General features: G+C 43.6%; 2 protein-coding genes across 3 annotated transcripts in view; one reads left to right on the forward strand and one right to left on the reverse strand.

The window, feature by feature from the left end:
- Positions 1–22,199, forward strand: part of LOC144766034 (uncharacterized) — a 49,457-nt gene extending 27,258 nt beyond the window's left edge. The window contains exons 4-5 of the mRNA XM_078650344.1: positions 5,004–5,073; positions 11,445–22,199. Coding sequence (XP_078506470.1) covers positions 12,747–14,630 — 1,884 coding nt within the window. The 5' untranslated portion in view covers positions 5,004–5,073; positions 11,445–12,746 and the 3' untranslated portion in view covers positions 14,631–22,199. The remainder of the gene's footprint in view (positions 1–5,003; positions 5,074–11,444) is intronic.
- Positions 1–22,486, reverse strand: part of LOC144766190 (uncharacterized) — a 315,417-nt gene that overhangs the window by 268,720 nt on the left and 24,211 nt on the right. The gene's annotated exons all lie outside the window — the stretch shown is intronic.

A 22,486-nucleotide genomic window follows, 5' to 3' on the forward strand; every position in this document is an offset into this window, starting at 1 on the left:
GAGATCAATTCCAGCATTCTCCTTAGAAGGCGTGCATGGCTTAGGATCTCAGCTCGGGAGATGAATACCAGCATTCTCCTTAGAAGGCGTGCATGGCTTAGGATCTCAGCTCGGGAGATCAATACCATCATTCTCCCCAGAAGGCGTGCATGGCTTAGGGACTCTGCTCGGGAGATCAATACCAGCATTCTCCTCAGAAGGCGTGCATGGCTTAGGGTCTCAGCTCGGGAGATCAATACCAGCATTCTCCCCAGAAGGCGTGCATGGCTTAGGGTCTCAGCTCGGGAGATCAATTCCAGCATTCTCCTCAGAAGGCGTGCATGGCTTAGGATCTCAGCTCGGGAGATCAATACCATTATTCTCCCCAGAAGGCATGCATGGCTTAGGGTCTCAGCTCGGGAGATCAATACCAGCATTCTCCTTAGAAGGCGTGCATGGCTTAGGATCTCAGCTCGGGAGATCAATTCCAACATTCTCCTCAGAAGGCGTGCATGGCTTAGGATCTCAGCTCGGGAGATCAATACCATCATTCTCCCCAGAAGGCGTGCATGGCTTAGGGTCTCAGCTCGGGAGATCAATACCAGCATTCTCCTTAGAAGGCGTGCATGGCTTAGGATCTCAGCTCGGGAGATCAATACCAGCATTCTCCTCAGAAGGCGTGCAAGGCTTAGGATCTCAGTTCGGGAGATCAATTCCAGCATTCTCCTTAGAAGGCGTGCATGGCTTAGGGTCTCAGCTAGGGAGATCAATACCAGCATTCTCCTCAGAAGGCGTGCATGGCTTAGGGTCTCAGCTCGGGAGATCAATTCCAGCATTCTCCTTAGAAGGCGTGCATGGCTTAGGGTCTCAGCTCGGGAGATCAATACCAGCATTCTCCTCAGAAGGCGTGCATGGCTTAGGATCTCAGCTCGGGAGATCAATACCAGCATTCTCCTCAGAAGGCGTGCATGGCTTAGGATCTCAGCTCGGGAGATCAATTCCAGCATTCTCCTCTGAAGGCGTGCATGGCTTAGGATCTAAGCTCGGGAGATTAATTCAGGCATTCTCCTTAGAAGGCGTGCATGGCTTAGGGTCTCAGCTAGGGAGATCAATTCCAGCATTCTCCTTAGAAGGCGTGCATGGCTTAGGATCTCAGCTCAGGAGATCAATACCAGCATTCTCCTTATAAGGCATGCATGGCTTAGGATCTCAGCTAGGGAGATCAATACCAGCATTCTCCTTAGGAGGGGTGCATGGCTTAGGATCTAAGCTCAGGAGATCAATACCAGCATTCTCCTCAGAAGGCGTGCATGGCTTAGGATCTCAGCTAGGGAGATCAATACCCGCATTCTCCTTAGAAGGCGTGCATGGCTTAGGATCTCAGAGTTTAAGCCTGAGGTTCAACAGCCCGTTTTGAACACTCCCTTTGACAAAGAACACCTGTTTGGTCCTTTAGTTGACCAAGCCTTGGAAAAGAAGAAAAAGGACACTGAAGTAGCAAAATCCATTGGAGCACTCCAGTCCCCATCCAATAGGGGCTCCTTTCACCGCTCGTTTTACATAGCAGGGTCCAAAACAACATCCTCAGGCTCAAATGCTTCCTCCTACAAAGGTAACATCCAATCCTTTTCCTCTGGAGGTTTCTACAGAGGAGGATATAGAGGAAACAATTCCAAAGGCAGACCCCTGCTCAAGAATCCCCCAGCGCCCCCACCGTCCTCAAGAACTACCGACCCATCTCCCTCCTCCCTTTCGTGACCAAAGTCACAGAGAAGATCGTCCATGCCCAGCTAACAAAATTCATCGAAGAAAACTCCATCTCGACCCCTCCTAATCCAGATTCCGCAGCAACCACAGCACCGAGACCGCTCTCCTCGCTGCCATAGACAACATCCACACCCTGCTCGACCAAGGGCACACTGCAGCTCTGATCCTACTCGATCTCTCTGCGGCATTCAACACCGTCTCCCACCGCACACTCACCGGCAGACTCCACGACGCTGGCATACAGGGAACCACCCTTGACTGGATCTGCTCCTTCCTCACCGGCAGAACCCAAAGAATCAGACCGCCACCCTTCCTCTCCAAACTCACAGAAATCAACTGTGGAGTACCTCAAGGATCGTCGCTCTGCCACACGCTCTTCAACATCTACATGGCCCTCCTTGTCACCATCGTCAAACAGCACGGACTCAGTATAGTGTCCTACGCCCACGACACCCAGATCATCCTCTCTCTCACCAAGGACACTACACAATCGGACAACAGTACATCTACTTCACCAGTTGGGTTTTACAATAATTGCACAAAAATCTCACCTGTATCCGGCACAAGTGCAATCTTATCTGGGAGCTTCCATCAACACTCTCAATGCTCTAGCCACTCCCAATATAGCCAGGATTCACAATATCCAGGCCACACTATTACAATTTCAACTCAACCAATCATTACCAGCCAGAGTCTTCATGCAACTGCTGGGAATTATGGCATCCTGCGTTGAACCCGTTTGCACATGCAAAATCACTGTTGGCCATGTACAATTCCAAAATAGCAAGTTGCAGTTTTTTTGCGACTCTCTATTTAAGAATTGCAAATCGCAATTAGGAAGGGGCACTCCCTTCCTAATTGCGTCCGCAATGCTATGTGTGAATGTTTTGAGACCACAATTGCGGTCACAAAACACTTGCAAATGGCCACCCTCTTCAATAGGGTGGTAATGGAGTCGCAATTTAGAAGGGGTCCCCAGGGTACCCCTTCCACTTTGTGACTGTGTCTAAAAATATTTTTTAAGGGCCGGCTGCATTTAAAAAAAAGAAAGGAAAAAAAAAAGCTGCTTTATTAAAAAGCAGTCCCAGACATGGTGGTCTGCTGAGCCCAGCAGGCCACCATCCCTGGTAGGGCTGGCATTCCCAATGGGCTCGCAAATTGCGGGATGCTCATTAATATTAATGAGCCTTTCAATTTGCGACCCCGACCTAGTGTTGGTAGACAGCGGGAACCATCGCTCGCTGCAGTGGTGGAACCCTCAAAACTTAGCAAAAGGGCGGCCTTTCATAGACCCGATTCCACATAAACCGGTTGGGGTGCCCATCTTCAACATTACAAAGTCCAGGGGCTGCGGTCAGACAAACACAAACGTCTCCACATCAACTACCTGGAACTTCTAGCAGTGTTCATAGCACTCAGCTTTTCTCACCCAACTTGTATGCAAGACTGTCTTAGTTTGCACAGACAACATGACAGCAATGTACTACCTACAGAAATAGAGAGGGACTCACTCTCTCCAGCTGTCGCACCTTCACAAAGCATTTGGGATTGGGCGATTCGCCAGAAAATCTATCTCCTAGCAGAACACCTCCCAGGAGTAGACCATCAGATTACAGACCTGCTCAGCAGACACAGGTAGCATGTACACGAGTGGGAACTTCATCCCCAAGTTCTCCTTCCCTACGTTCAAAACTGAGGTTTTCCACAGACAGATCTGTTTGCCACAGTGCACAACACAAAAAGCCCAAACTCTGCATCCAGGTTCCCACACCCAGCATCCGAAGACAATGCCCTATGGATGATTTGGTCAGGGATATTTGCTTACGCTTTTCTGCCTCTCCTGCTAATTCCATTACTAGTTCGGAAGCTCAGACAAATGTCCCTCACTGATCTTAATAGCCCCCACATGTTCTCGTCAACCTTGGTACTCTCATCCTTAGAACTCTCAGTGGTTCCACCTCAAAAGCTACATCTCACACCTTGTCTCCTCACTCAGAGCCATTGAGAATTCAGACATCCAATTCCCAGAGAACTCAACCTAGCCATTTGGCTCCTGAAGTCGTAGAGTTTGGTTATTTACAACTACAACCAGACTATATGAATAATTTCAAGGAAGCTAGTAAGCCAGCACTAGAGCATGTTATGCAGCAAATGGAAACGTTTTGTTTCCTATTGTAACAACAACAATATCAATCATCTTGATGCTTTTGTGCAGAACATCATTTGTTAACTGTTGCATTTACAGTAATGTGGCTTAATTTACACATCCATTTGTTAACACCTGGGAGTCGTAGCTGCATACTTGCAAAATAGACAGCACCTATCTCTCTTCAGAGTACCAGTGATTAAAGCCTTCATGGAAGGATTAAAAAGGGTTATACCGCCAAGTATTCCCCCTGCTCCAGAGTGGAACTTAAAAACATAGTCCTTACAAGGCTAATGGGCCTGCCTTTTGAACCAATGCACAAATGTCTGTTACAATTCCTACCATGGAAAGTTCCTCATAACGATAAACTCACTAAGGAGAGTTGATGAACTTCAGGCATTAACTATACAAGAGCCTTTCTTTCAACTTCACAAAGATTGAGGGGTTCTACGTACCAATCCTAAATTTCTCCTTGAAGTAGTTTCTGCTTAGGGGTAATTTGTGTGCGATATCAAATTAAAATAACATAACATTAGCATTTTCATTATTTATTGAACCATCGTAATTCTTGAATAGAATTTATGTGCTGCAATGATAATAGAGCAAAAGACACACAATTGATGGACGGAATGCAGAACAAATCAAAACATTCATCCTCAGTCAAGAGATCTGGGTAAATCCATCATTATTTTGCTCACCATGCCACCCCAGTTCAGACATGGCCATATGCAAATCGGTCTTGACCCTGTGCCTTATGGGAACAGTCCAGCCCGAACTGCAATGATAATAGAAGCAGATAAAAGTAATTGGCAAAATAAGCACATTGAACAGAATAAATAGTTCCACCATCTTTTAAAACAATGTACATATGCAAGCATATAAAAACTGTATATAGCGTTTTCCTACTATGCTTTCCCGTGTGTGTGTGTCTGTGTGTGTGTCTATGTGTCTGTCTCCCATTCCCTGTAGGGAAAGTATGTAGCTCCCCGTTGTAGAAGAGTCGGTCAAGAGGGAGCACACTGCATTGAATAGTTTCTTGGTGTGCACTTTTATTAGTATTACAGGAAATCACAATGATTGATTGTCTCTGTTATATACTTCTTTCCCACAGGGTCTTCTTCCTTAGTCCCTTAGGTGAGCCTCAGCCGCCGTCGTCTCTCAGACAGAAGAAAAAGACTCAGGTAAGTGTTTTTGCTTTATGGTTTAGTCAAGGGTGGATGTGAGGGATAAATAATAGCTATGCATAAATGTCAAGGGAGGGTGTAGAGGTTGGAGCAACCAAAAGAAAAAGAGTAGCCGATGATTTCTGCTCTTGTCTTTGTTTCCGTCTCACTTATTTCCTTTTCCCTGGTTCCCCCTAGTTCCCTTTCACCCCTTAGCCTCCCCTCCTGTCCCTCTCTTACTTAGCCCCTTTCCAAAAGCCCCGTAGATGCCCACGCACCTGAAAGAGCCACGTCCCTTCGGGGCCATGGCGTGGTGACTCCGTGTCCTTCAGTGAGGTCTGGTCTTCTGGTTCGGCTTTCCCTCCTCCGCCAGGTTCGGGTGTTCTGCTCGCTGACAAGCTGTGACCTCCCCTGGGCTCCGGTTCTCTCTTTCGTAAAGATGTTAGTCCTTCTCTGTCTTTCCGGTCTTCCCCGCTGGTTTTTACGCCTCGCGTTCCCATGCCGCGTGTAGCTGGACCAACTACTGACCAACCTGACGCACTCTCCCCCCCCGCCTTCTTCAAGTGTGTATCCTCTGATGTCCGTCCTCAGCTCCGGCTTAAAGGGGCCGCCTGCCGATTCCCCTCTCTCCACTTCTTGATGACAGCAAAGCGGACAACCGGTAAAAGGGGACTGTGAATATCGGAGGGGAGAAATATATGAAGGGATGGCAAGGCACTCCTTATCCTCTATCCCATCGTCTACCACAGGGACTACCTGACACACCCCACCCCCAGACGCACCCAAAAATAGCTTATCCTAAAAACCCACCTCCCAAAAACAAGATACCAAACAAAAGGAAAATCTTACGAGCTTCAGGTGATGTCCCTAGTGTCTGAATGCTAGTGTTTGTTTAGGTTTACAGGAGTCCAGATGTTACATAGCAAACCTTGTCTATGCATGCCGTGTATTTTTCATTCATTATTGTAGTATTTATGTAATCCACTCATCGCGTGCCAGAAGGTAGATGTGTGTGGCTACAGTTGTTTATATGGCGCCAGACTAGATCTGGTCTATGTCTCCTGCTCCACAGCTTGTACCCGTAAAAGTGCATCCCTTGGAAGCAAATCCACTTGTATTCCAGTTTAAGCATATTTATTCTCATAGAATCACTTTCAAAATCCACTGTTCCACAAGTAAATTAAAATTCAGTGTGCCCCAATTCATTTTGGGGGTTCCCCCTTCATCAGGGTATGCATGTGAGGAATCTATCTTGTATGTTGTGTGCGGAAAATAGTGACATAAGAATTAACTTGCATTGCAATCTAATCCTACAGATACATAAATTAATAGTTTACTGCATGTCCTGGTAGAGCCTAACCGCAAGTCTGCGTTTGTGTTATACCAGGGTCTTCACCTTTTCGATAGTGAGAGCTACTTCTGATCGAGGAGAATTATCCTGATCTACTGCCTTTATCACGTGGCTTAGCTAAGGGTAGATGAATGCCAAGCATCTTAATTGCGCCCCTAGAGCGTCCAGTCATGCTGCAGTGAGCACATAGCATTTGTAGCACTGGGTTAGGAAAGGTTTACCTGTAGGGCCCCTAAGCCTTTGTAGCACTGTTAGGTTTACCTGCGGGACCCCAAGCATTTATGGTACTGGTAGGAATGGTGTATCTGTGGGGTCCCCAGGGACCCGTTTGGTTCATTTTATTCTTATTAACGAATCCCATCTGAGAGGTGAGTGTTTCACTGTGGTTTGTGGTCTCTTTGTCATACAATACATGGGATGGCATTGTTCTCTCTGAGTGCGTGAGAAGACAGAAGACTTCTATTATCTGGTGAGTTGCCCTCCTGTTCATTGGCTCCTGTCCAGATCCTGGCCCTGGTTTAACAATTCAAGATTAATGTTCAGTAGTGGCAGTCACAGTATAAGGACTGTGAGCAAGACCTGCTGTATAGTTTTCGCTGTCCTAGGAAATATACCTGCGCTGATTGCAGTGTCCGATTTATAAAAAATTGCACACAGGGTGCCCCTTAGAGGGGTCCCGTAAAATCTACCACTCCTTAGTGTGGTCACCGACTGGCCTGAGCCAGCCTGCTACCACCAGACAGTGTTCTGTCCTCATGGAGAGAGTGCCTGTGCACTTCGAGGTCAATAACAATGCCTTTCCTGGGTGGAGGTGCTCACACCTCCCCCTAGTCAGGTGAAGCCATCTGTGGTAAGGATTTTCAAAGGCCTTGCCACCTTGGTAATGCGACCCCAGCTTCTCCTGTTAGAGGGAGCAAGCGATCTTCCTGTCCTCACCCCCTTTTAGGCGCAAGGACAGGTGGGAAACCTTAGATACAACAGGAGGTGTGCCCCCGCCCCCTCTGTTAACTCCATCCCTCAGGTGCTGGAGGCGAGGTGAAGTACACTTTGTAGTGCCCACCCTCTTGAAGATGATGGGACTTATCCAATCAGGGCTAGGACTATGTCCCCTTCCCACAGGAGGTGGGCATGATAGAGGGTATAGACACCCCAGGAAAGGTGCCCATTAGCCTCTACCTGTCACTCCCTTGTAACACCCTTAAATCAAGATTTTAGGTGTCATCCCCAGACCATGAATTTCAGTTCTTGGCGACCTAAGGGCACTGCAGCCTTCTCTGCTGGTGAGGATCTGCAGAGAACTATTGTCTTGGTCCCAGTCCTACTGGCCTGTCTGCATCCCTGGATGATCCAGAACCAAAAGTCAAGTCGTCTTGCAGCCCAGCGACCTCCAGAACCTTGGGAGGACTACCTGCCTTCGATAAAGGGCAATCTAGTTTTATGTAGTGTGATTTGGCCAGGGAGTGTCAGGACAAGACAAGCTATGTTACTCACTCTATATTTGCAGACTTTATGTTTTTGGTCTAATCACTCCCACTAATGTGCACTGTATTTCGTAAGCGTCTTATCCTTCCACAGGATGAGTCAGTCTTGTCTTGGTCTCTTTCCTGTTTCCCGGCACTTAAATGGCACACCGAACACTCGAGGGAGCAGTGACCCACCAGCAGGCTTTTGTGGAGCACTTTGGTCCTGGTTGTAGGGCTGCATTCAGTAGGGCACCCACTCTGTCTTTTCTTTGCAGTTGCCTGAAGATCGGTACAAAAGGGGGTGGTGATGGACGGAGCATCTGAACCAATCAAACACTCACACCCAGTCAACAGATCTGGGTTGAATCCATCACCGTTCTTTAGCCCACTCTGCCACCCCAGTTCCGACATGGCCATATGCAAATCAGTCTGACCCTGTGCCTCATGGGAACAGTCCAACCCGAACTGCCAAGCCATGCCTTCCCTGGAATGGAATCAAGCTTCCTAGGACCGGTTTCTGGCATTCCAGCCGTCTTCAGCCAGGCTTGCTTGAATCCAGTAGCAAAGTGAGCAAGGGACTCAACGTCTGAGCACACCCTGCCAACTTATGGCGACAAAGCGGTACAAAAGGGGGTGGTGATGGACGGAGCATCTGAACCAATCAAACATTCACACCCAGTCAACCGATCTGGGTTGAATCCATCACCGTTCTTTAGCTCACTCTGCCACCCCAGTTCAGACATGGCCATATGCAAATCAGTCTGACCCTGTGCCTCATGGGAACAGTCCAGCCGAATTGCCCAGCCATGCCTTCCCTGGATCGGAATCAAGCTTCCTAGGACCGGTTTCTGGCATTCCAGACGTCTTCAGCCAGGCTTGCTTGAATCCAGTGGCAAAGTGAGCAAGGGACTCAACGTCTGAGCATACCCTGCCAACTTATGGTGACAAAGCGGTACAAAAGGGGGTGGTGATGGACGGAGCATCTTAACCAATCAAACACTCTCACCCAGTCAAAAGATCTGGGTTTAATCCATCACCGTTCTTTAGCCCACTCTGCCACCCCAGTTCAGACATGGCCATATGCAAATCAGTCTGACCCTGTGCCTCATGGGAACAGGCCAGCCCGAAATGCCAAGCCATGCCTTCCCTGGACCGGAAACAAGCTTCCGAGGACCGGTTTCTGGCATTTCAGCCGTCTTCAGCCCGGCTTGCTTGAATCCAGTGACAAAGTGAGCAAGGGACTCACGTCTGAGCATACCCTGCAAACTTATGGCGAACAAAGTGGTACAAAAGGGGTTTGTGATGGACAGAGCATCTCAACCAATCAAACACTCACACCCAGTCAACATATCTGGGTTGAATCCATCACCGTTCTTTAGCCCACTCTGCCACCCCAGTTCAGACATGGCCATATGCAAATCAGTCTGACCCTGTGCCTCATGGGAACAGTCCAGCCCGAACTGCCAAGCCATGCCTTCCCTGGAACGGAATCAAGCTTCCTAGGACCGTTTTCTGGCATTCCAGCCGTCTTCAGCCAGGCTTGCTTGAATCCAGTGGCAAAGTGAGCAACGGACTCAACGTCTGAAGATCAGCAGTCCCAAGATAGCAGTCACACCTGGCCTGTCTGTAAGTGCAGCCCCTCTGGAGGCCCGACCGTCAGCAATTGAGCCCACACTGTGGCCGGCTGGACCACAGGCGTAAGCTCAGACAGGGTGTTCGACACTGGAGTAGTTATTGTCCCTCATGGGCCTCTGACACAGAGTAGTCAGAAATTCAGCAGCTAAAAGCCCGACTCAGGCTCTCCAGGAAGTCAGTAGATTCAGACTCTGTTGTGTTCGGAATTTGGCAAATGCAACCTTGAACGGGCCGGTTGGCAGCAAACAATCGTCCAACTGGGCCTCTACAATCACGTTGTCGTAGAGTATTATTTTCTGCCTTGAACTGTTGCGAGAGTCTTGTGGGGGGTGTCCCTCAGACTAGCTGGTCCTGCTGGATGGCTTTCCGGCCCGCCCTACAGATAACGAGGAGGTGTTGGACCTTGCTTCTTCCAGGACAGCCTTGTCCTCCTGCTGGATAGTCAAACTCCCTTCCCTTTCTTACCAGGCAGGCAAGCTTCTAGGCAGACTTCTAGGCTCCGCAGGACAGGTACACAGCTTCTCCATTAAGTAATTCAGCCTGCAGGTGATGTCCCTTCAACTTAGATAAACTGTCAGGCTGACACCATCCCTGGTGGCACAGCAGGCACCTGAGTACTTTGTAGAGCACATTATTCCTTGGTAACAGAGGACTTTGAACTAGGGTATAAAAAGGGATATATGGTCCCACTTGCATACACAACTGGCAGGCAGGAGATGCAGTTTACTCTGTCGCACTCTCACATTGTATTTAAGCTACGCACACCGATACCCTAAACACGCACTTGATGTTAGCGCAAAGTCTGTACACAGGCATAGAAATGGAGCATTACATGTGTGTGTCAGTAGGACGCCACTCCACTGACCATGATGCAAAGATCACATCAGGCTATTGATCCTTACAACAGGGTGCATTGCCACCACCGCTCTATCTGGTAACAGGTCACAGGACCGGTCCAAGACCTCTCATAGTCCCTTGTTAGAAGTTGCATAGTACTGATGTGGCAGAAAAATATCATGTAATTGTTTTTTTTACTTTGTGGTAGATTTACCCCAGTAACGTGCAGTCACAAGTTTGACCCCATTGACTGGGGAGTTGCCACGTGGAACAGATTCTTCTGCCTGTCAAACCACATGCCATTCACTATTTCATAGTGTATTTCTGCTTTTATTTAGCACTAGTTTTAAGCAGGGGAGGGAAGGGGAGCGAAATTTCTAACAGAGGGAAAATTGTGTGTTTCCCCCAGGTAGTACAAAACAGCATAAGTCTTCGCTGCTTTTGCTGCACCCAGAGTCTTGTGCGTCTTTTCAGTCTAATTTTCCTATATGGAAAAAAATTGTGTCCTGTTTTTCTGCACCCGGTACATCCAGGTGCAGACAAACCTAACAACTGATAATCAGGTGGAATAAAATGAACACATGAAAGTACGCCTTAATTTCATTGCCCTTGATTCATACTCTGAACCATAGTTGAGGGATTGGTCTAGGCATAGTCCAAGCAATACACAATAGATTTGCGAGAGGCAGAGACCAGAACTCCAAAGTCAGGATACCACGTACAAGTAGGTGGCAACTCAGGGCAGGGGAAAAATGCCTTTTGTCCATGGAGGGGAAATACCCGTCCCAGAAATCTACATTACAAATTAATTAATTGTATCCTTTTTTAAATATCTGTTTGGTGCCAGTGCATATGACTTTAATTTCTGCCTTTTGGATTTTATGTCACAAGTCCATAGGGTGCATGTATTCTTTGTTAGCTTAATAAAATGTTGAAAATTCTACAAATCCTCACTCCTACATCCACGTACTCTCAGGCTACCATTCTACACTCTGCTCTGTCTGAAAAACAGCTCAACATTTTCAAAATTCTGCATTGATTTGGCTTGTAAATTATATTTTTGGAAATCTACATGTTTTAACTATTTAATTTTAATACTATAGGTGATTGAAATTACTGACGAAGAAAGCAAGATTTGCACTAGGCAACTGAATGTCAGTGCCATAAGAAGGATTATTTTGAAAAACTGAAGGACATCCAGCATTCTACGTTTAAACAATTTCCAAAGTCTAGGTGTGGCGAGGAAGTTGGAGCTGAGGAAATACTATACCTGTAAGTGAAGTCTCTAATTTAGCATTTCATTAACCCAGAGCAAAGCCATATCTGTGCACAGAATAACCTTCATCTAAAACATCATGTAATTCCAAAGAGGAAGCACACATTGCATAAAAGAACGCTATAAAAAAAGGTTTCTTCTGCAAACCATCAAAGAAAATTCGCTGAGAGAAGACTCCGAAGCTGACATTTTAACAACCAAAAGATTGGAAAATCACCTTTGTTCAACAACCGTTTTTAACCAATTACGCAAGTCTGAGACTATCTGCCTCTGGATGGAATACAAAGACCCACTCTGCTCACTCTTGCGAAAACCTTAAAAATTCACCACTTTATTGTGTTCATGACCATCTCAGATTGTTTCCTTTTTATTCTGTACTGTTCTGTAATTCTATGTAAATCGCGTCAACATTCTGCTGTGCATGCGTGATATGTAAAACTGTTAAATATAAAAATGGATTAAATGAGCACCGTTGTGCTATAGGTAATCAAATAAATCCTCGTCTTCAGAAGTACAAACCTTAACCTTACATCAAACAGAAAGGGTAAAAGGAACTGATGTTCTGCGACTGGTGATTCACAATAGTACTGTGCACGTTCGAACACCCTCAGTTACTGCCATTACGTCAGTTCAAAAAGGTACTTATCAGTTTAATCATTAAATATCAGACTAACACCTTATCACTGCATTACAAAGAACCTATACAAATAGATTTGAGAAAAACTTCAGTCACAAAATAAGTTATTGCCGGATAGGCTATGACCTAAAGACTATTATCTGCTAGAAACATTTCGACAGGTGTTACAGGGCTGTTTCCTGACATAGTTTGCTCTATTCAAGAGTTAAGAAGATTACACACAATTTCTTTTAGAGATAAATGCTGAACATTATCTAAACAAGCCCGACTCTAAAATCGGATTCACTCTTACCGTGGCATATAAGCAAGAGAAAACTAAATGTAGAGATATTAACTCTAGGGATACACCTTACAAAAACACGGACTGTGAGAACAAATTCAGTGTTCAAGCCCGCCTCAATCTGGGCGGGCAAATTAACCGATGTTGGGGAAAAAAGTTACCTGTGCCTAAAAAGATACAGCCATTCATCTCATCTCACAGAATTTGACAGAATGCACTCTGGGAAAAACCTCTCTCAGTGCTCTGAATGCCAAAAAAGTTTCAGCCGTAAATCTTATCTCACTGAGCATATGAGAAGCCACACTGGGGAAAAACCTTATCAGTGCTCTGAATGCCAGAAAAGGTTTTGTAACAAACTGAGCCTATCTCGACATGCATTAACCCACTCTGTGGAAAAACCTTACCAGTGCGCTGAATGCCCAAAAAGTTTCAGCCGTAAATCTTATTACACTGATCATATGAGAATCCATTCTGGGGAAAAACCTTATCAGTGCTCTGAATGCCAGAAAAGGTTTTGTAAAAGACCGAGCCTAGCCCGACATGCATTAACCCACTCTGTGGAAAAACCTTATCAGTGCGCTGAATGCCAGAAATGTTTCAGTGACAAAAGAAGACTCACTCTACATACAATGGCCCACACTGGGGAAAAACCTTACCAGTGCTCTGAATGCCAGAAATGTTTCAGTGACCAAAGCTGTCTCAATCGACATACAAGAACCCACACTGGGTATAAACCTTTTCAGTGCTCTGAATGCCCGAAATGTTTCAGTTACAAAATCAGACTCACTGAACATATAAGAACCCACACTGGGGAAAAATCTTTTCAGTGCTCTGAATGTCAGAAATGTTTCATTGGCAAAGACAGGCTCGCTCGGCATACAAGAATCCACACTGGGTATAAACCTTTTCAGTGCTCTGAATGCCAGAAATGTTTCAGTGAAAAAAGCCATCTCATGCTGCATATGAAAACCCACACTGGGGAAAAACCTTATCAGTGTACGGATTGCCAGAAATGTTTCATTAACAAAAACAGTCTCACTCGGCATAGAAGAACCCACACTGGGGATAAACCTTTTCAGTGCTCTGAATGCCAGAAATGTTTCAGTTACAAAATCAGACTCACTGAACATACAAGAATTCACTCTGGGGAAAACCCTTATCAGTGCTCTGAATGCCCAAAACATTTCAAACTTAAATCACTTCTAACTGCACATTTGAGATTCCACACTGGGGAAAAACCTTATCGGCGCTCTGATTGCCAGGAAAGGTTTTATAACAAACAAAGTCTTTCTCGACATGCAATAACCCATTCTGTGGAACAACCTTATCAGTGCTCTGAATGCCAGAAATGTTTCAGTATAAAAAGTAGTCTCACATGGCATAGAAAGATCCACGATGGGGAAAAACGTTATCAGTGCATTGAATGCCACAAATGTTACAGTGAAAAAAGCTGGCTCATTCGGCATACAAGAACCCACACTGGGGAAAAACCTTATCAGTGCTCTGAATGCCAGAAATGTTTCAGTGAAAAACGCCTTCTCACGGTGCATATAAAAACCCACACTGAGGAAAAACCTTTTCAGTGCTCTGAATGCCAGAAAAGTTTCAGAGACAAAAGCAGTCTCACTCAGCATATAAGAATCCACACTGGGGAAAAACCTTATCAGTGCTCGGAGTGCCACAAATGTTTTAGTGTAAAAGGCAATCTCACTCAGCATATAAGAACCCACACAGGGGAACAACCTTATCCATGCTCTGAATGTCAGAAATGTTTCATAAACAAATTCAGTCTCACTCAGCATATAAGAACCCACACTGGAGAAAAACCTTATCAGTGCTCGGAGTGCCACAAATGTTTTAGTGTAAAAGGCAATCTCACTCAGCATATAAGAACCCACACTGGGGAAAAACCTTATCAGTGCTCTGAATGCCAGAAATGTTTCAGTGACAAAAGCAGTCTCACTCAGCATATAAGAATCCACACTGGGGAAAAACCTTATCAGTGCTCCGAATGTCAAAAATGTTTCAGCCATAAATCTCATCTCACTGAACATGTGAGAATCCACACTGGAGAAAAAAAATTATCAGTGCTCTAAATGTCAGAAAAGATTCAGAGGTAGAGATGGTTACAAGCGCCATAAGAAAACACACCATCAAAATAATTCAGTGCTCCAAATGCCAGAAAAGCATCAATTTTAAACTTAATCTCACTCTGCATGAGCAGACGCACACAGGGGAAAAACATTACCAATGCGGTGAATGCCAGAAATTCCTATTTGATAGGCACAGCCTCACTAACCATTGGCGACTCCATACTGATGAAAAACCTTATGAGTGCTCTAAATGCCAGAAAAGCTGCAGAGAAAAACGCTATCTCACCATGAGAAACTCCACTCTGGAGAAAATCCTTATGCCATAAACGCTTGCATCTGAAAGACTGTCTGCTTCATGATAGACCCCATACTGGGGAAAAAACCTTATGAGTGCTCGAAATTCAAGCAAAGATTTGGCTACAAATTACTTCTCACTTGTCAAGAGCGAACTCACACGGGAGAAAAAAGCCTTATGTGTGTTCTGAATGTCAGATAAGGTTTAGTCTCGAATACAATGTCACTTCATATGAGAGAATTCAAACTGGACTAAAGCCTTATACAGGAGGGGAAAGCCATAAACGTTTTACTCAGAAAGGAGATCTCACTAAACATGAGAAATGCATCCACACCCGGTGAAAAGTAAGGCGTATCTTGAGTTGCAGAAAAGCTTCTAACAACCTGACTTTACATGAGAGAGCACATATTGTAGTTGCAATAGGATTCATCAAGAAACTCTTGCAGGATAATTTAGGCTGCCCACATGCAACCTCCAAAGAAATTTCAGGCCTTGAACATTTTTAATTGCAACAAAATCCACAATTTGAGTATGTGAAAGTTACATAACTCGCAAGATCTTTACTTTACACAGAGAAGTGTTAGTGCTTGCAAAAATCAACAAATTGCCAAAAAAATCACAATATTAATGTCTCAAATTTTACTCCCCCCAAAATGTTTCTACTCACCCTTGTTTCTTAACATATGACTGATATCTATATTTTCATGATAAGATTAAGCTTAGGTGGAGTTCCTCAATGAAGAACTCAGTGAAGTGACAAAAAAAACTCTGGCGCTCTACTCGGAGTTCCGCGAGCAGCGGAGTGCGTTAGGGTCATGCCCTTCTTGGTTATTTTGATCCAGGGGTGTTTGTCCCGCCCTGTAAAAATAATCGTGAAAGGCATCATGTGCAGCACAAGAGGGTGCAGTTGCTTCTACTCGAGCGGCAGCTTTGTCAATGCGAAGGAAGGTTTCTCAACGCGAGTGGTTGTGACCTGCCGCGACCACTTGCATTGAGAAATCCGATGACCAACTTTGAGAAATCTCGCCAGGAGGTTGATTTTGCTCGCCAACTAGACCTTGGCGAGCTCGAGCAAGGAAAAATCTCATCAGGTGGTGGATTTTCCTCGCTCCAGCACATGACGTTGAAGAGCGTGAGCATTGAAAAAAACCTTGCTACGCTCCATTGAGCAGAGTTTTTAGGAACTCTGCAAGCTCCGCGGAGTTCACCACCCAGAATTAGATAATATACAACAGCAGGAAAACATAACAAACCAGTTACTTGCCTTTGGTAACGCTCTTTCTGATGGATACTCCTTTACCTGCAGATTCCTTACCTTGTGAATATTCCCCACATGCCAGACTAGATCCGCAAACTTTAAAGCAGTCCTGCTGCACGCAGTAGGAGACATTGTGCAGCTCAGTGTCGACGTCATTCTGCTCCAGAAGTGACAAGCAGAGACTCATATAAGCACTTCCCATGTGCACTGTGAACAAATACAGGGATCTGTGAATTCATTATCTCACAGGTCTGTATCACATATGCAGGCCCTGGGCATATATTAATTCACCATTTTTATCATGATTAGAATTCAGATGATGCCTTTTCATTTCCAAAAATTCTAATTGTATTCTCAGTATCAAGTGTATATATAAAGCGTTGAGTGATGACTGCGCAGTGCTCAAGATGAAAGTGATATGATGATAAAACTGTCCGATCCACATTTTGTACACACAAATAGGGCTGTAAATACTTTTGTACAATACAAGTTAAGCCAAGGCTATTCTTAGAAGACATAATTTATATGAAATAGTCCCTGTATAGTTAATATTTTGACCGCTCCAGTTAATTACCATGGTCTCATCAGGACGGTAGATCGCCGCCTCTCCAAAATGCTTCTCAACTATATTCAATACAACCCAGTAAGTATTCTTCTGTATCTCGGGGCAGCGTACCTGGGAGGAAGTCAAATTCAACTAAGCAGTTCCAGCGCCCGTTCGTCGGACCATACAACTACAGCCAGTGAATTCTTGGCTCGCTGTCAAACAAGTTCAAGTGTGACACTTCCTAATGAGACCATCGTCATTGACTGCCTTGTCTGTGAGAAGCTGCACCAGCCCTCCTGTGATGGTGGGCCAGAAGACCTTCACCGCCAAGTGAAATGCTCGCCACTCTAACAGCTTGATGTATAGTTGGGTCTCTGCCGCTGACGAGGGTTCCCTAATCTATATCTCCCATATGGCCTTCCCATCCCAGAAGTGATACATCCATCGCCACTGTTATGCCTGGGTGGAATAGGGAGATGGGTCTGCCACCGGCACAATCTAATTCATTGGGGAATATGTTGGATACTGCCCACAATAGGGCGAGTCAGTGTCTGGCAGGACTCAAAGATTTTTTGCAGCTGCACCAGTTGTATCGACAGGTCACGCAGTGGCATGATGTCCTGGACGTTGCCTTTATGTGCCATGGCCATGAAAGAACTGGGAGACCTGCTGGGTTTGCAGCAGGGTCTGGCGCTGGTAGTGTTGAAAAACCCTACTGTAGCCAAAAGGGGACGAGATTTATGATGAAATTGCATGGCGGAGGGAGACAAGCAGTCAGGAGGCGCACTGATTGTGTACCCCCCACCTGACAGGATCGTGACACACCCCAACCACCTGCAGGGGAAACGTGCCACCTCATCTCATAGCTGCCAGGCGCTTTACTATGTAAGCAGACTGGTGGTTTACAACTGTGCCTACGTTGGGGCACCACATGTTTTTTCCAGCATAATCTGGTGTACTCCCCCTGTGTGGGATGACAGCACCCACCGAAGACTGCACCTTTGTGTAGTCTGGGACAGTGCACCTTCCATGTAATTCTGAACTGGGTTTTTAAATATGGTACATTTTCTGTGCCTATTTAATTCAGGTATACAAAGAATGTGGTACTACTTGTATACAAGGGTAGGAGAAGGAAGATTGAATTTCTAAGGTGGCGGAAATGTTTTTGTCAAAGTGCTTTATTCCCTAAACACCCTCCCGTACCCTGAACATAATGAGATTACGTAGATTACACCTCTGCGTGCCTAATGCTGCCATTTGTATTTCAAGACCATTGATTAATGTGGCTTTATCAAGTTCAAAGCCATTAGGCGTTCCCGACCTGTCTGATCGAGCTGCATTTGTACATAGGCCTTCCTATATTATGAGATTTATTCCTGCTTCAGTCTTTAATTGCGATGAATACTTTAATACCCAGGCATGAAGTCATCGTCGAGCTGTTTAATTAATCCATCTGTCTTGCCACCTCTTCCCCTCTGCATCCTTAACCAGTGGCCTAGCCAGTGTGCCGTGGGTCCCAAGGTAAGAAAGGAAATGTGACCCCTGCCCTCTGTTTGGACTGTGGAAAACAGCAATAATCATTGTTCTGTGGGCCCCTCAGGCCTCTGTTTGAACTGTGATAAATAGCAGTTATCAGGGTTCAGTGGGCCTTTAAGGCATCTGGAACCTGGTGCCATCGCACCTGCTGCACCAATGGGAAGCTATGCCCCTGCCCTTATCAGCTTCTATTCTAGCCCAACTGGAGAACCGAAGCAGCCAAGTACTGATCTGGCCATATCTGCAGGCATGCAGCCGCCTCTTCCACTGAAAGGATTTAAGTCGCATGAAAGCAGCATGCGGGAAACAACTATTTTTTGAGGCAAAGTCAACCAACACCTCGTCTGTTCTAACCTGAATCCGTTTAAAACCAGGGACGAAAAACGGTTCATCGTCATCCCTTGCTTATCAGAAGGGTAAAATAGATTCCTCTAACATTACAGTGTACCACATAAAAAATGTGATTCTGTGTACAAATTAGAACTAGCATGCATATAGAAACGGGAGCCTTTGGCCAAAATAGCCATTTTCCCTACCCATACTTTTAACACAGCTTATACAAAAAATGCTAATTACATTGTCATCCGGAAATGGTCATTAGCGCCTACTCATAAGCAAATGCCACTTAGAATTGTCTTTCACTTCAAGCTTTCAAAAGTAAATTGATTTAAAAGCAGTATTGCATTTTTTGACATTATGTACTTTTACCAAAAGAGCATCAATTTTATATGGCACATCATAGAAAAAAGGAGTTGTTTATATATACTAAACCTCCAGAAACGTTTGATTAACCAGTTATAAAGTCACGTCTAGCTTAGTTAGTTTATAGTCTTCTTTTTTTTAATAGTAATTATTTCATATTGTTACTGAATATGCATGGCTAAACACTTATAAGGTCACAAAGGCAAGACCTATTGGCTATTACAATGCTTGTTATTGATTGAGTACATTGAGCGGCAGAACTTTTGATTAAGTCCTGAAGATTGTCGCAAACACCTCTTTGGAGGGTTAAATGGCTGAAACATGTTGACCTCTTATTGACTCTAACAGTGCATATATATTTCTCCTACAGTGTTCTTGTTTTTAATCCTGGCCCAGTGGCGTACAAATAATGGAAACCACATACCCTTTAGCAAGTTTTAACTTTTAACTTTCACTCTGCTGCCCCCACTACCCTGAGCTCATTATTGTGATATTTAATATACCTTTCTCTATGACAAAGTATGCCTGAACTCCTCCCTCTCAGTGAGTGGGTTGTCTCATGGTGCAAAGAGATTCCCAATAAGGAAGCATGCCAAATATGGTGGGTGAGGGAAATTATCCTTTTAAAGGGATATTTCATCTTAGCTAGGTCTTCATTTGCAACAGTAATCATCATATACCCAAGGGTTTCTTGATTGTGGTAGAAATGCATTTTAACACCTTCGTTGATCGTTCAAGCACAGACCATTGCATGAAATGTTGTGATCTATGTAGGGAAAATACTCTGCACTGACAAAATTTGTTAAAAAGACAGAAAGTTGATAATCGCATTAAATAACTTCTCAAACCTGGATTTATCTAGAAGAGAAGTCTGTTAATTCTATCAAATTTTTGATACCACAAGGTAGAAGAAATTAGGGGATTTTTATCTGATATTTTTATCAGTAAATTATTGAACATAAACTTTTCCAAGTATTATTTCTAAAGATTATGGAATTGGTCTTTTCTAAACTAACCCCAGTGCGTATGACTACAATAACCACCTCTCTCAAATCAATATTGTGCTTCTTTAAGTGAGAAAGCTAAATGATCTACGAGAAACCAGGAACTGGCGGCAATATTTTTCTTAGGAAGCTTCAAGTTAGAGAGTGAAAACACTTTTTAGAATGCCCCAAAAATTGTGATAAAGATATTTTAATATGTTTGACAAAAAGAATGGGTACATTTCATGACAATATTGAAAGGGGAACTAACAGGAACAAATATTTACACAACATTACAAAAATATTAGAGACTAAATTTCAGCGATATAGGAAATACTGAGGTTCATGTACTAATAATCTATTTGGTAAAAAGTAGTTGCTTGTAAAGTCAGCACACTACTGTGTCTGTGATTGCTTTTAAATAAAGGCATTGTTTAATGCACCCCATTTTACTTTCAGATTCACAAATGTCCCCTTGGGTTACTACCTCCTGTTACTGTTTTTCAGTCCACATGGTTTCAAAGCTCAATACATACCTTAACAATGTATTAAATATTCAGAAGGGAAACTATTAACATTCCCCTTCCAAATTCTGAATTGTTAAATGGGCTTAGTACATTTCAAAAAGGGGTTTAGCATTTGCAAACTCTGTGAATTACTGAACCAGTGGATTTTTTTAACAATAAAACATGAGGCCATTTTTCTCAATTCCCTCCAAATTAAGTTTGCTAATAATGTTAGTTGGATGATAACCGGTGCATGTACCTATTTAGTGTTAGTGTTGCTTCAGATCAAATTAAAACCATCACACATAACTCTTACACAATACTTAAAGACAGAATTTCTGACATCCAGCGTTAATGTTTTGTTAAATATAATTGCAAATGTCACTTAAACAGGAAAGCAGCTAAAGCAGTCTCTGGACATAAAATAGGATGTAATCATAATCTTTAGATAAATTTTCTGAGTTTCAGTAACAATGTGTGTCTTCTGGGTTTACTCCAAACCACTATAATAAACATAGTCAATGATTTTAGATTTGATCTGTTTGCACTGGTTTCTATTGCAGACAATAATCTAGATTTAGACCAAGGATCAATTCCACCCATGGCTTTTAAAATCTATTTATCAATGATCTCTATTAGTGTTATCGCAACTAAAACGGTACTAGAACTGATCTGAGAGATGGACCTTCAAGTATTATGCTCAGTCAATTTATTGAACAAACTATGGAGTTAAAATCTGAATAGATTAGATCTACAAGCATTGCCTGACCACTGTATTTTATATCAATAGATTACTTATGAGCACATTTTCTCTAAGTACAATTCAGTCATCTTCTATTTTTCGGTGAGCTCGTGCTGGGTCTGTTAGAACTCTTTCAAAAATATGACATTTAAATGTCCAAAAAATCAAGAATTCTACTTTCAAGCCTGGTCAAACCTTAATGAATGCTACACCAAAATATGCCCTTGTGTTCCTACATTTTATTGTGCACCATGATTCAGTAATGGCATGTTTTTGCTTTCGGAGGTAAAATTCTAAATATATTTATTGTTGTTGCCAGCCGAAACATTATCACTAATTGGGAAGATAACAAGTGGTCTTGTGATGCTTGCTGGAATGGGAAGTGTTTAATCAAAAAGTGGATGGAATTCAAGTTTAGGAGCCAATTTTACAAAAGTGTATGGATGTTGTATATATTTCAAATTGTTGATCTCCAAAATGGCCTAAATCAATAAATTGAATTGAAATTCAAGTTTATCATTTGAATCCTATTGTTGGAAAAGATGTGATTTTGAACCCCATGAGGTGGTTCCTTTCCAGAAAGCATTCAGGTTGTAAGCATGAGTCAAATAATGCTTAGGAGGATACAATATTCAAATTGAATTCTAATTACATATGAAATGTTCATTGTTCAATATATTTCTCTTAGTATTTTAATGTGAGGACTTTATTGCCTAAGCAAAATAATTAGTATTTGTTTTTCTATATGTAGGAAGCATTACATTAATGAAATCACTGTATCCTACCTTCTTTGTTTCCTTTCCTGTTCTTTATGAACGTTTCTATTGTTGAACTTTAAAGATTGCCCGAAATTAGGAAATGTGCTCTACATCACTTTGCTGTGTTACATTATGTTGATTTTTATGTACAACTATCGTCTCTTATGTGTATGGCAACTGATGTTCTGTTTTGCTTTAATAATCAGCTTATGTTTATTAGGTTTTATTATTCAATAAAATGTTTCAAACACAACAAATGGTAGTTGATATGTATTTACAACTGCAGCATTTTTATTGTATGGGCACTTTCAAAGGGGCCAAAGATATGGTCTGCGGGTTGACGGAGTACCTCATTGGCATCAGCAGGGAGAGGTTTGGGCAGGTGATTGGGGATACATGTAAACTTGGAAGTAGGGGGAACAACGCATATACATTGTGTGGACTGTGACTCCTGAAGTTATTGTGAGGGATACCATGCTACCGTGTAAATGAATCCCCTAGTGATTATTAGCAACAAACTTTATTCGGTTTT

The sequence above is a fragment of the Lissotriton helveticus genome, chromosome 1_1 (genome assembly GCF_964261635.1).
Source record: "Lissotriton helveticus chromosome 1_1, aLisHel1.1, whole genome shotgun sequence".
NCBI lineage: Eukaryota > Metazoa > Chordata > Amphibia > Caudata > Salamandridae > Lissotriton > Lissotriton helveticus.